Consider the following 13713-nt stretch of genomic DNA (forward strand, 5'->3'; position numbering starts at 1 on the left):
GGGGAACAAATAAGATTTTGGGAAGATAAATGGTTAGTTAATTTGCCTTTTAAAGATAAGTATCCTTCCTTGTATACCATTGTCCGAAGGAAATGTTCTTCAATTGCTAGTGTTATGAATTCTGTTCCTCTTAATGTGTATTTTAGAAGAGCATTAGTGGGTCAGAATCTTGTTTCTTGGCATGATTTGTGTGCTTCTATTGTTCATATCCAATTGAATCACTCATCTGGTTGTTTTAAATGGAACTTTAATCAGAATGGTATGTTCACGGTAAGGTCAATGTATCTTGCTTTAATTAATAATGGCTATATTGAGAAAAATAAGATAATTTGGAAGCTCAAGATGCTGCTTAAGATTGAGATCTTTATGTGGTATTTGCTTAAAGGTGTCGTGTTAACTAAAGATAATTTGGCAAGACGGAATTGGAATGGTTGTTTGAGATGTTGTTTCTGCATGAAAATTAAATCTATCCAACATCTTTTTATTGATTGTCATTATGCAAAGTTTTTATGGAGAGCAGTTCAATTCTCTTTTGGTTACCTTCCTAGTAGCATAACCCACATTTTTGATGGTTGGCTTTTGGGGTGGACAAGAAAAGGAGCAAGTTTGTACTTGTAGGAGCTTATGCAATATGTTGGACTCTGTGGTTGAGCAGGAATGATTTGGTTTTTGATAAATCACCATACATCTCTTATATGCAGGTAATTTTTAGGGCAACATATTGGTTTCGATACTGGGCGCAACTACAAAAGTTTGAAGACGACAAAGAGTTTATAAAAGTTGCATGTTGCAAACTTGAGATGACAATTATACAACTTTTTGTCAATTATGGATGGAGATTTACAAATAGACTTCAATAATGTGTTCTCCTTATTTTAGTTTCGTTACTTATTTTGTTCATTGGGCGTTTTCAATGATTTGTTGAACTACACTCTTATTTGAGTGCTATTTCCTCTGTTTCACAATGTAAGTCATTCTAACATTTCCCACATTCTTATTGATGTTAATGAATCTAGATAGATATATATGTCTAGATTCATTAACATCAATATGAGTGTGGGAAATGTTAATGAATCTAGATAGATATATATGTCTAGATTCATTAACATCAATATGAGTGTGGGAAATGTTAAAATGACTTACATTGTATCTATCTAGATTCATTATCATCAATATGAGTGTGGGGAATGCTAAAATGACTTACATTGTATCTATCTAGATTCATTAACATTAATATGAATGTGGGAAATGTTAGAATGACTTACATTGTGAAACGGAGGGAGTACTATGTAATTATTGGCTGTAGCTCTCTTGAGTAAAGGCCGGGATGTTATATTCAATTATTAAAAAAAGGAAAGCAATCTGTCTATAAGATTATTAAGCATAAAATGCTCACAGAACTAACACAAAACAACTACAGCCTTGAACGATCACTTGCCAGACTTTCATGATAAAGTACGCAATCAAGCATGCCCTTTATGGGATGAGGCCAGGTGGATGACGGTAACCATGGGCCCAATGGATAAGAGCTGGTTTGGGCCTAATCCTCCAATGATTGAAAGCCCAACTGGGCCCAAAATGGGCCCGTATACTCTTGCTCATGGACAAAGACCGAATTTTTTTCGGATTTAGATTTTTATTTTTAAATATTTACAGAAATAATCTATCGACCAAAAAAATTGCAGAAATAGCCCCTGCCGCCCACCTCTGGGGCGGCAAGCTGACGTGGCAAACGGGGGAGGAACGGGCGGTGACGGAGGGAGGGTTTTTTGCAAGAAAACCCTTGCCGCCCTCTGGTGGGGCGGCAAGAGGCCCGAATGCAAAAAAGCCAGTCGGGGCCGGCTATTTTGCAGGCGGCCCCTTGCCGCCCTCTGGCCGGGCGGCAGGCCTCGCTGCCTATAAAAGGCCTGCTGCCCAGCCCCCAGCCCTCATTCTTCTCTCCTCAATTCCAGTGAAAAAAAAAAGAAGAGAGGGGAGGAGAAGAGAAGAAGGGGCGAAGCCCTGCCGGATTCAGACGCCGATTTCAGGTAATATTCATAGATCCTATATGTGACTATTGAGTTAAATAGTGTGTATTCTTTAAAAATTTGTTTGAATAAATGCATTATATTTTTAGGGTTTTAGTTGTACTAATCTAGAAGTGCGTATTGTAGATATCGATAACTACGTAGATCTGCTAGTTTGGAATTAATACATTACCGTTGCATTGGCTTACACAAGAAGATATTACGTTGTAGATGTTTATTGCATGAAAGAGTAATATGATCTAGTTATTTCGTTGACAGATATGTCGAACAAACAAATATTCCAAGTTTACCATGGACCAGGAAACGTCCGTTACGGGCCAACTGGGGTAGATCTGTCAGATTTTATTGTATCAGAAAGGGGAATTGAGAGACCGGCTGAGAGGAGTGTACCTTCTATAAAAGGATGGTTAATGAGGGGCTTGAGAGTTGATCCACAGACAAGTGACATAACAATCAATGTTATAGTAAGTCGGGCAACTGAGAGTTTTTATTGGGAACTAATGCCAGTTCAAAACTCTCGAGTGTGGAGATGGTATTTGGAAAATACATTGCAACGTGGGTGGCCTCTAGCTTTGGTTCCGTTTGTTCACCCGAAGGATCCAGGTGTGCAGACGAACATGGATGATGGCGAGGGACCAAGTGCTGAAGTAAACGAGACTTCTGTGGAGGAGGTCAACGCACGAGAGGATGGGGGTGTAGTAGCTCCAGTGGGCATTCAACCAGGTGGAGTGGCTGACGAGGGGGAGACTGTCGGTGCCATTGTGGATGAAATGGAGAGGGAGGATTCTGACAACGAGCGTGTAGAGGAAGGTGATTCGTCAGATGATGAGACGGATATTAATCCAGCAGAATGGGCTAGTGAGGATTTTTCTGGGCTGATCGTCTCTGAAGAGGATAGTGTGAGATGGGAGTACAAAGAAAATGAGGTTATTCAGGGAGCGATTTATAGTAGAGCAGAAGATATGAAGGAGGCGGTAAAACATTTTGCAGTGTCACTTCATAGAGAGTTTTGGGTTGCCAAGTCGAACCGGCCGCAATATGAAGTTCGGTGTGTTAAGGAAAAAGATGGTTGTCCCTGGAGAGTGCACGCGTATAAGGGGAAATGGAAGGATTATTGGACAGTGTCAGTTGTTACCAAGCATACATGTTTTCTACCTGGTGTTCAGAAATACCACAGGAACATTACATGTGCATTTGTTGCATCTGAGATGTATGTGCATGTCATCGATAATCTCACATATGAACCAAGGTCAATAATCTGACACATTGAAGAGACATACAAGTATACTATTAGCTATGCCAAGGCCTGGAGGGCCAAACAGAAAATAATAGAGATGAGATTTGGAACTTACGAAGCCTCGTATGACAATTTGCCACGCCTGCTTGGTGTTATCGAGGAAAGAAACCCTGGGAGCTCTTACGAAGTGAAGAAATTCCCCTCAATTGAACATCCTGGCAAGAGTGTGCTGCAAAGGGCGTTCTTAGCTCTACATGCATGCAAGATGGCATTCGTGAACTGTCGTCCTGTTCTCTGCATTGATGGGACATTCTTGACAGGAAAGTATCGGGGCCAGATACTAACAGCAATAGGGGTAGATGGGAACAACCAGGTATTGCCCTTAGCATTTGCTTTTGTTGAGAGTGAGAATACCGACAGCTGGTACTGGTTCCTGAAATTGGTTAAAACAAAAGTTGTTGGTATGAGGCCAAATGTATGCCTGATACATGATAGGCACGCTGGCATTCTGCGAGCGATAGGAGAGTTGCAGTTTGGGAGTATGGAACGAGGATACCCCGGTGTTTGGGAAGATGTACAGAGTAGGTGGTGCATGCGTCATATGGGAGCTAATTTCTTCAAGCAATTCAAGAACAAGGAGCTCATGAACATGTTCAAGAGGCTGTGCAATCAGAACCAGGAGAAAAAATTCAATGAGTTTTGGAAGAGATTAGATGAGTTGACAGCCAAATGCAGTGATCAGCGTGCAGCGGCTCCATCGACCGCCGTTGCTGACCCTCCTCAAGCTCTTGGACCTCTCCCAACGGATAGTCCAACATTGGTTAGAAGAACTAGATTAGAGATTCGGAAATTTTCTCAGTGGATTCTGCATGAACCAAAAGAGAAATGGGCCAAGGCGTATGACACAGGTGGTGCTAGATATGGAATAATGACAACAAATTTGGCAGAAGTTTACAACTGGGTGATGCGCGGTGTCCGTGGACTGCCACTAGTTGGCATAGTGGAGTTCATTTTACATGGGACATGCAGGTATTTTAGGGATCGGTTCCAGGCAGTTCTTCCCTCTATGCCGAACAACAGCATTTTGTTTGGAGCTTTCATGCAGAAAAAGCTAGAGGAGTTGCGTAAAAAGGCCATGAAACATCGAGCTCTAGTGCAAGGTACCCAACAGCACAGGTTTGAGATACTATGTCAAGATAAGGCAGGCAGGGGTATCTACCGCAAGAGAGTGAAGCAGGAGTGTGTTCTCAAAGACGACGGCACATGTCATTGCTCTTGTGCAAAGCCGAAGCTGCTCCACAGGCCATGCACCCATGTCATTGCTGCCGCAGTGGAGTGTGGCATACCACATACAGTATATGTGTCACAGTACTTCAATAAGCAAGCAATATATCATACATGGAGCGGCGAGATTTATGGGTTCGGCATAGCTGGGGAGTTCACAGAGACTAACGATGAAGTACTCAATATTCCTGACCCATCGAAGCTCCGAGGCAAGGCTGGAAGGAGGAGGACTCGTCGCATCCGCAACGATATGGACGAGTCGGAGGCTGGCAGGGTGAAGCGTTGCAGCAAATGCGATGAACATGGGCACACCTACAAGCATTGTCCTAAAGACAAGGAGAAACCAAGTGCGGCAGAGGCAGGACTATCAGGATCAGCAGCAGATGGAGCTCGCCCTACGGGTGAAGGCACTACCTCCACTCGACCACGTCCTAGGCGTCGTCGTGCCACGTCTGGCTACGTGGTGTAGTTCTTATGTTCTATGTCGGCATGTGGATTTGCTTGTAATTCGTTTCGAACTTATCGATGTGTTTATGTTTCGTCGTGTAATGTCAGACTTCGGCATGTAACGTCGGACTAAGGCGCCTAACGTCTTTATGTATGCTGATGTATGTCGGACTTCGACACGTAATGTTATGTTATATTATTGAACTCTACATATATGTTAAATTGCACGTCATCGTTATGTACCATTAGTAACATTTGCTATATTTAAATAGCCTGTACTCTTGTTGTACATAATTAATCTCATGATTTTATTACTATTTCATAATTTTGCAAGTTATCTTTTGTTTTACAGTACTATTTTTTGAATTGTTCTAACTCGAAACACTATATTTTTCAGAGATGGCACGTCAGGATACACCTCAGTTGTTGGACCCAGCGATAGATTACCGACACCGGTCTCACCTTACTGCAGTGCAGGGGGCTCAGCTTGGGACGTTCCGGGCACGGACGTGCGGTGAGCTACTCACGGTTCACGACTCCTTTGTCGAGAGGTACGAACAGTGTTTTACTATAAGTTAGTTGCACTGTAATATTTTTTATAATGACATATTAATTTGTTATTGCAGGCTACGTGAGGCCGGCCTCCTACCGATGTGTCGGCTGGTGGAGGCTGCGGCCGGCGACGCGGACCCGGCCAGATGATGGACTGTGGACAGGTCCCTCGTAGCAGCTTTGGTCGATCGATGGAGGCCAGAGACGCACACTTTTCACTTGCCGTGCGGTGAGGTAGCCCCTACCCTACAGGACGTATCGTACTTGTTGGGGCTACCGCTCGCGGGAGACGCAGTTGGGCCAGTGACCACGGCTGTGGACTGGCAGGACGATCTGACGGCACGTTTCGCACTAGTACAGCGCGCACCGCACCTCCCGCTCGAGCCGTTGGCACACCACCGCAACACCGGACCTACGAAGAGGTGGCTGCTTCAGTTCACCATGAGTGTTTTTGTACCGAAATGACAATCGTATTACATATTTAGTCCGCAGTTAAGGTGCCTAACATTTTATCGACTGCTTGCAGGTTGAGCAGCTACAGGCGGAGGCCGACGAGTACTCGTACAGCCGATGTTTGGAGGCGTACTTGCTCTGGCTTTTTGGCTGGGTGATGTTCTGTGGCGGTCACGGGCACGCGGTCGACAAGGGACTCGTGCACTACGCCAGGAGCATCGCCGACGCCGCGGTAGGCGAGGTGCCTCAGTGGAGCTGGGGTTCCGCGTTGTTGGCGGCTCTGTACCGTGCACTTTGTGAGTCTTGCACGAAGACGGATCCCAGCGCGACCTTTGGTGGGTGCCCTCTCTTTCTTTCTATCTGGGCAACTGAGAGGATTGCGATCGGCCGCCCTGAGGTGGACCAGCACGCGTACGAGGAGTCACTGTACGAGGAGCGACCAGAGGTCGACTACCCTACGATGGGTACTCTGTGGTGCCGTCGTCAGGTACGTTGCATCGATCTTATCGTATTGTTAAGTTAATTGCTAAGTTCATTGTACATCACATCGATCGTCTCGTATTGCAGCGCCGATGGGCTCACGTCCAGGTTAGGCGGTCGTATCCTGAGTTTGTTATGGAGTTCGACCGCCTTCTGACGACTGACGTCGTGTGGGAGCCCTACAGTGCCGCGGCTACCCAGGCTCGTGCGCCGTTGGGTCTGTCCACACTCTGCACCAGGGACCAGGCGTACTGGATGACTACGGTTCCGATGGTCTTCGACATCTGCGTTGAGCCTCACGCCCCTTTCCGCGTGATGCGGTTGTTCGGCTTCCGTCAGCCCTTTCCAGTACCGTTTCCGACCACCGTCCCAGCTGCTGTTCACCGGTAAGATCTTGCTCTACGCTTTCCGTTGTTGCATTAAAATCTGCCTGTTCACAATAATTTGTAACATCTGTCGTTTCACACTAATATTACACATTAATTCGCAGGTACTCGCGCAAGGGTCAGCACTCAGCTGGCGACTGGCCCGCCAAGTTGGCGACTTTTGTTGAGGACTGGTTGCTCGCAACCGAGGAGGTCGTGGACCACGAGGGAGAGCCACACACTGAGGAGTCGTACCAGGCCTACCTACGCTGGTACCAGCCACGCACCCGTACTAGGGTCACCTTCGCTCCCTTGGAGCAGCAGCCCCACGTTGCGAGCACTAGAGACCTCTACGCCAGGCACCGCGACCAGGACTTCGCTCGTGTTGTGAGTACCCTGCATCGCACCATTCCTTTATGTTTTCATGTCTTTCTCTTCGTCAAATTTTACGAATATTTACGAACAAATTAACCATGCAGGTCGACGACATCAACCGGGTCGTCGTTGACGGTTCAACGACGATCCAACGTTTAGACGCGGGGATTCCGGTACCCGTAGAGGAGCACCTGACGACGTACACGCGGATGGTGGAGTCGATGCGCTCGATTCTCCGAGTGCTCACCTGTCGTGCAGACGACGTTGCTCGGGCAGACGCAGCTGTACAGCGGCCACCCGTACCGACTGGTCCCCGTCCAGCTGCGCACGTTCCTAGGCCGACTCCCCCTCCGCACGGCGGTAACTATTTTTATTACTACTTCTATACATGCCTCGCACATATAAGTGAGCCGTTTTACTTGCTTATTGCTTCAGGGTTTCGTGCACCGTTCAGCACCCCGCCTTCCTCGGCTAGGCCTTCTGTTGTGCCCCCCACAGGTACTTAAAAAAACAACATTACTTCCATAATCAATTTACATACATTTTATGTCTTAGCTTACAAGGGTCCCGTTGTCGATGTGTAGGTTTCGCCCACTTCGCTATGACGCAGGCCACCCACTTCTCCCAGGCTGCAGGGTCAGCGTCACAGGCAGCCGGCACGTCGAGTCAGGGTCCACCACTGGACCATGCTGGGACCTCGTCGGACCCCTTCCTGTCTTCCACCGTGCTCTTCGACATCACTGACTTCGACTTCGCTTCAGGCTCGACAGAGGACGTCATCGGCCCCTCACAGCTGGGAGGCGCACCGCCGGTGCAGACGCAGGACCAGGCGCAGGCCACTCCTCCGCGGGACACTCGTGCTACCCGTGCTGTGCCACCGGATCGTTTCACCTTCTCCCAGGACCACGTGCGAGCACAGGCCCGGAGGACCAAGCGTGGTCGCGGCGCGGGGCAGGGCCAGTAGAGCAGTCTTCTTTTTGTTTACTTGCTTCACTTTCCAGTACTGTATGCTTGTGTAATGACTACGTTGTTGTTATATGTGCACGATACCTTTTGGCGCATGCACAATACCTTTCGGCGCATGCATGACTACTTTCTGCCGCACCGATGCAGCCTCCTTTATTTGCGTGTGATACGAGTATTTGCCCGCCATTTGGCGCATACGACCAATGTAACTTTCGGCACTGATCATGCATGTATCTTTCGGCGCCAATCAGGCATACCCACCATACCCCACCACGTTCACATGTCAGGGGTATCACTCGATTTTTTGCGCCTATATAAGTCGCCTTAATGAGTGAGCCCTCACAATCTTTCAGAACTCAGTCACATTCAGTACTCTCTTCCCCACTTGCTTCATTACAAATCCGACCGGCTTTCGTCAATGGCTAGACGCCGGGGTGTTGAGGATCCAAACTGGCGTAGCGATCCTTGTGTATACCTACTACCACCTTGGTGCCAGCGTCCTCTCTGCCTATGCGGTGATCGATGCCAACTAATGACTTCGAGGAATCCTGATATTCGAGGAAGGCGCTTTTTTAGGTGCCCTAACTATGATCGTGAGGTATTTTATTATCTGCATATGCTTATTCATTCCGTATGGGCAATCGCTTTATTCTTCGTAACACTACTCTATTCGGCAGACCCGCACTACGGCTTGCGCATACATCGAGTGGGTCGATACAGAAAATCCCGTTCTCGACCTAACCACTTGTTTACAAGAAGGTCGCTGGTATTTCGCATCCGAAAGTACTGAGCAATACTTACAGAGAAAAGCGGCTTATGAACGACAATGTCGTGAACAACAGAGCGACTGGCGGGTGCTAATTACGGCACTCCCTCCATGGGAAGCCCGTCCAAGATGCAGGTGTGGTGATCGTTGTCAGGTTCTTCGTTCCATAAATCTTACAACATTGGGTCGAAGGTTCTTTGTTTGTCCAAATATTCTTGACGACGATTTCATGGTAAGAATATTTTGATTACATGATTCCTTATTTTCTCACAACATTTACTAACTTTGCTTGCTTTACATCTATTCTTTCCTCCCAGGAACCACCAAGGAGATGTCAATACAGAGAATGGATAGACACCAGAAGGGTTCTAACTCCACCTAGCCGTGTTGTGCAGCTTGAACTACCAGAGCAATACAGGGTTACTAAAGCGCGGTTTGAGAGAGGAGAGGGATCCTCACGTAGGGGTTAGCTATTATCGGACAACTTAGCATATTGAAATTTCTACTGTCATGCTTCCTTGTCCCATTATTACATCGTCGTTGTGTTCAACTATTGCACTACCTCCCTCCTAGTTCGAATCTAATATCATCTATGTAACCGCAATGTAAATAGTTGTATCATGTTCAAATTGTACTACTATTTCTTCATGTTACATAATTCTCCTTGTTTAAGTCCATATAATGTTTCTACGACCTAGACTGCGATAGGCCTATATAAATTATCCGAGTACTAATACGTCGAATAAGGTACAAAATAATACCTCACTTAACATATGAAATTGCGCAACAACCAACTTCAATACATTTTTATAACAATATTAACAAGTTTTACCAATAAATACTTCTTTATTTATTATTAACATAACATAGAAAAGTCTTTTGGCCGTACTTTTTTCATCTGGGTCCTTTGCCGCCCTCGGGACCCAGATGAAAAGTACGGCCGCAAGCTCTGAATGGGCGGCCAAAATTGCAATTAGCCCCTTGCCGCCCTCTCGCAATTTTGGCCGACGGCGGCAGACGGCGCGGTCGACCCACCGTCTGCCACGTCAGCTTGCTGCCCACCATTTGGGCGGCAGGGGCTATTTCTGCAATTTTTTTGGTCGATAGATTATTTCTGTAAATATTAAAAAAAAAAATCTAAAAACGAAAATGGTTCGACAAAGACCCCCCGATTCATGGCGGAGGGGCAGTGACCGCTGCCGACCACCGCCCGCGCCGCCGCGCAGCTGCCGACCACCGTCCACCGGAGTTCGCCCGCCGCGGCGGCAGCCGGAAGAGGCGTATCCGCTGAGACAGCAAGGGTGAGTTTCTTTCTTTCTTTCAGAGAGATAGATAGAGAGAGAGAGAGGGGAAATAATCTTAGCGTCCAAGATCATTGTGCGTCGAAAATCTTCCCCGTCTCGTCTCCGCTCCCTGCGGCCTGCGCCGATCTCCCATCTCGCGGAGCAGGTCGCGTCCTCTTCCTGCGTCCTGGTGAGCATCCACATCATCTTTTTCTGATTCATCTCACACACCCTCGAATTTGCTTGCTTGCTTGTGTTAACCCTAGCTTCTCTTCTGTAGATCTGGAAGAAGCTCTTAATTTCAGAGCCTTAACCTTAATACAGTTAACACTTTGTTTGTTCCCCCCACAAAAGTCCCAAGTTGGATCAGCCCATGGCGATCTGTATATTCTTTTGATCCTCTTCGTCTGATTGTCGATGGTAGCATGCGTTACATGTATACTAGCCAAGAGCCTGTGCGTTGCAACGGAAAAAGAATTGAGTTTCTAACTTATTAAATCGATTGAGCACATATTTAGTCTAATAAGTAGTAGTTTTATTATTTTCCTTAGTGAACAAGTAGGTGATTTTGAAATTTTGGGAGAGCCAGCACTGAAACGGAAAAAAATCATTGGAGAGTAGGGGCTAATAAATGGGACCCATTTGTTAGGTCGGTTGTGGTGGTGCAAAGTATAGATTGTGAGACCCAAATATTAGTGGTAAGGGTGGTGTGGCAGAACGACCACCACCACTACTAAAATTTTAAGTAGTATACAGATATATATCGCATTTTTCCTTGTAATATTCATGCATTCCAAATGAGGTCTTTAGGTGGATGCGTTTGGTACCTTAGTGTGGTCACCACCGTGATTCCCTTCTAAGCTGGTGTGTTCCTTCTAGCTGGTGCCTGGTCCAAGCTCGCATTATCTATCTTGTATTTATAGCAATTAGTTGCTTACAGTTTATCTCCGTTGTGAAGTCAAATTTACCTTGGGCTAAGTTCAGGCAGCAAAATCTCAAATTAGGATGCAGCATGCTATACTGATATTGATTGGTTATTGCACTTGCACATCTGAGTAATTGTCCTTAAGATGGCATGCTCATTGCTTAACAAACTTGAGTGGGCTGTTCCCTTTGTTGGACAGCGTGTCCAAGAATCCCAGTATCCCATTTAGAATGAGCAAATGTATTTCCACATGATCATTTTACACGTCTTTGCTAGTTTGAAATTTATAGTTATTCCAACCCACCTTGCGTGGTAGATGTGTTAGATGTGCATTATTTGACCAGCCATATTGCATCCCTAACACCACATTTTCGGAAATATAAATATTCCTGAAACAGTTAGCAAACTGTAATAGATGGAGCTTTTTTTAGCTGATGGAGTCATTGGCAATATAACTTCAATTATGCGCTATGTGGGCACCTTCCTTGTGTAGGCTTTGATCTATCCGATCTGCCAGAGTAATGGTACAAGGACAGTGTGCTACCAGAATAGGGGCAAGCTGTCCTAAAAGGCAGACTAACTTTTAAATGGGCCTTGTGGGGATCACAAGATGGTTAAGAGGGGATCAGGGGAGTTGTGATCTACCGAAATAATTCCCTTTCTAGATAAGGGATTTGGGTCAACAGTTTTATGTCAGTGATGGGATGGATGGTACAGAAATAATGGGACTATAGGGTTTAGTTAATGAGTTGTACCCTGGCAGATGGAAATGCAGAAAAGCCTTGAATACTGAGGGTTATTATGTTATTATGAAATGTCTCAGTTCCTTTGCTTCGTGCCTTTGCATGGTACATGGAGTCATCTATATTCATCTGTAACTCCAAATGGAATTCCACTACCAAAGTTCCCTATATATTGCCTTACTTTTATGCTTGGTACTTCCTCCAGTAAAAAAGTGACATATGCACTAATTTTGTTCTTAAAAGTACTTCATAGAATTACGCTTTTGTAACCTTTCTTCATATATGATAACTGCATATTGTGGTCTAGCCATCAAAGTAGCTTCTTATATTTAAGGTAAAAGAGCTCTTTATTACTAGAGGGAGTAATTACTATATCCATCAGTAGCCATCTTTTAAAATATGCCCATGAATTTGTTTACACAGAACTTCATGATACCTACCTTTGTTAGTAAGCTAACTGCTCTTTCTCTGCAGGCCTCTTTTGTAATCTATTTATGTTTTAGTGGATTCCAAGCAAAATGGCTGGTCAACCAAGTGGTGCTGACAAAGAAGTCATCAACGAGCAAATGGTTGCAAACATGTATGCCAACATGCGCTCTGAAATGAATCAACTCTACTCCAAGATCACAGAGCTGGAAATGGAAGTCAGTGAGCACTCCCTCGTGATCGGTGCAATCGAGCCACTTGACCCCTCGAGGCGCTGCTACAGAATGATTGGGGGAGTGCTGGTTGAACGGACTATCAAGGAGGTCTTGCCTGCAGTGCAACGCAACAAGGAGGGCCTCGAGGAAGTTGTTGCTCGCATGAACGAGGCACTGGAGAAGAAGAAGAAGGAAATCACGGAGTTTGAGCTCAAGTACAAGATCAGAATCCGGAAAGCAGATAGTGACACCCAGGAAGAAGGCAGCATGAAGGAAGGATCTGCGCAGGGTGTTCTTGTAGGCCCTGCCTCTGGGCAGTAGAAGTGATAAAATTACATTGTTCCTTATAAACTGAAATTTCTCCCTTTTGAGTCCAGTTTTATAGGGACACGCATGATCCAATGTTCTGCTGTTATTTTTGGCAAATCTGGTTGAATTTCCATGTTACGTGCTATGTACCATACATCTTTGACACTAGACTTTATCCAATGGTATTGTTATCTGACCAGTTCCCCAGTCTTTTAGCACTGTAGTTCTGCAGTTTTGTTCTGTAGTTTATGTATGTTAGCTAGTCTGTGGATACAATTATATTGTGCGCAACATGCAATTTTGACCTCGGTTGGGTCTTATGGATTGGTCACATTTTCTTATACGATTGATCTCACATTAAATCCAAACACAGATGGTTTTGAACATTGAATCCAAGAAATGCCTATCAGGCGCCCATTTGAGGATATCATGTTCTACTGTGGTGGTCAAGGTGGATGTACTAAGTAATATCCACTTTAGTTTTGATAATATCAGTAACAATGGGATAATTTGTTTCTCACTGGTAATGCGCATTATTTTCTCTATTGTTGAAGCTTGTTCTAAAGTAAATTGAAGTAATTCTGGTTTTGGTTCTTGAGCTCTATTTTAACCATGAACTCGAATATCATTTGCTTCTCCTTGAACTTACTAAATCATCTCACTGTTGACACCCATTTCCTCTCTTTCTTCAGGTCTTGTGCGCTGATTGTTTTGAGAATGGTTGGGATTTGAGAAGTTACATTTCTTTGAGTCTAGTAATACAGCCCTTAACCAGTTATCCTGGTGACATAATTTATGCACATGTATTGTTTTCCCAAAAAATCTTTGTAGTGTAACGTAGTAATTCACAAAGCAGAGTA

General features: G+C 45.3%; 1 protein-coding gene across 2 annotated transcripts; it reads left to right on the forward strand.

Moving 5' to 3' along the window:
• Nucleotides 1-10103: 10103 nt before the first annotated feature.
• LOC4352232 (prefoldin subunit 2) lies at nt 10104-13052 on the forward strand. 2 transcript variants are annotated; one of them, XM_015762629.3, is made up of 2 exons: nt 10104-10425; nt 12378-13052. In XM_015762629.3, exon 2 carries the CDS (start codon nt 12422-12424, stop codon nt 12863-12865), a length of 444 nt encoding a protein of 147 aa, XP_015618115.1. In that variant the 5' UTR covers nt 10104-10425; nt 12378-12421; the 3' UTR covers nt 12866-13052. The 2 variants fall into 2 exon arrangements, with proteins under 2 accessions (XP_015618115.1, XP_015618117.1); XM_015762631.3 differs by having other exon boundaries at nt 10104-10253.
• Nucleotides 13053-13713: the final 661 nt, after the last annotated feature.

The sequence above is a fragment of the Oryza sativa genome, chromosome 12 (genome assembly GCF_034140825.1).
Source record: "Oryza sativa Japonica Group chromosome 12, ASM3414082v1".
In the NCBI taxonomy this organism is placed as follows: Eukaryota; Viridiplantae; Streptophyta; class Magnoliopsida; order Poales; family Poaceae; genus Oryza; species Oryza sativa.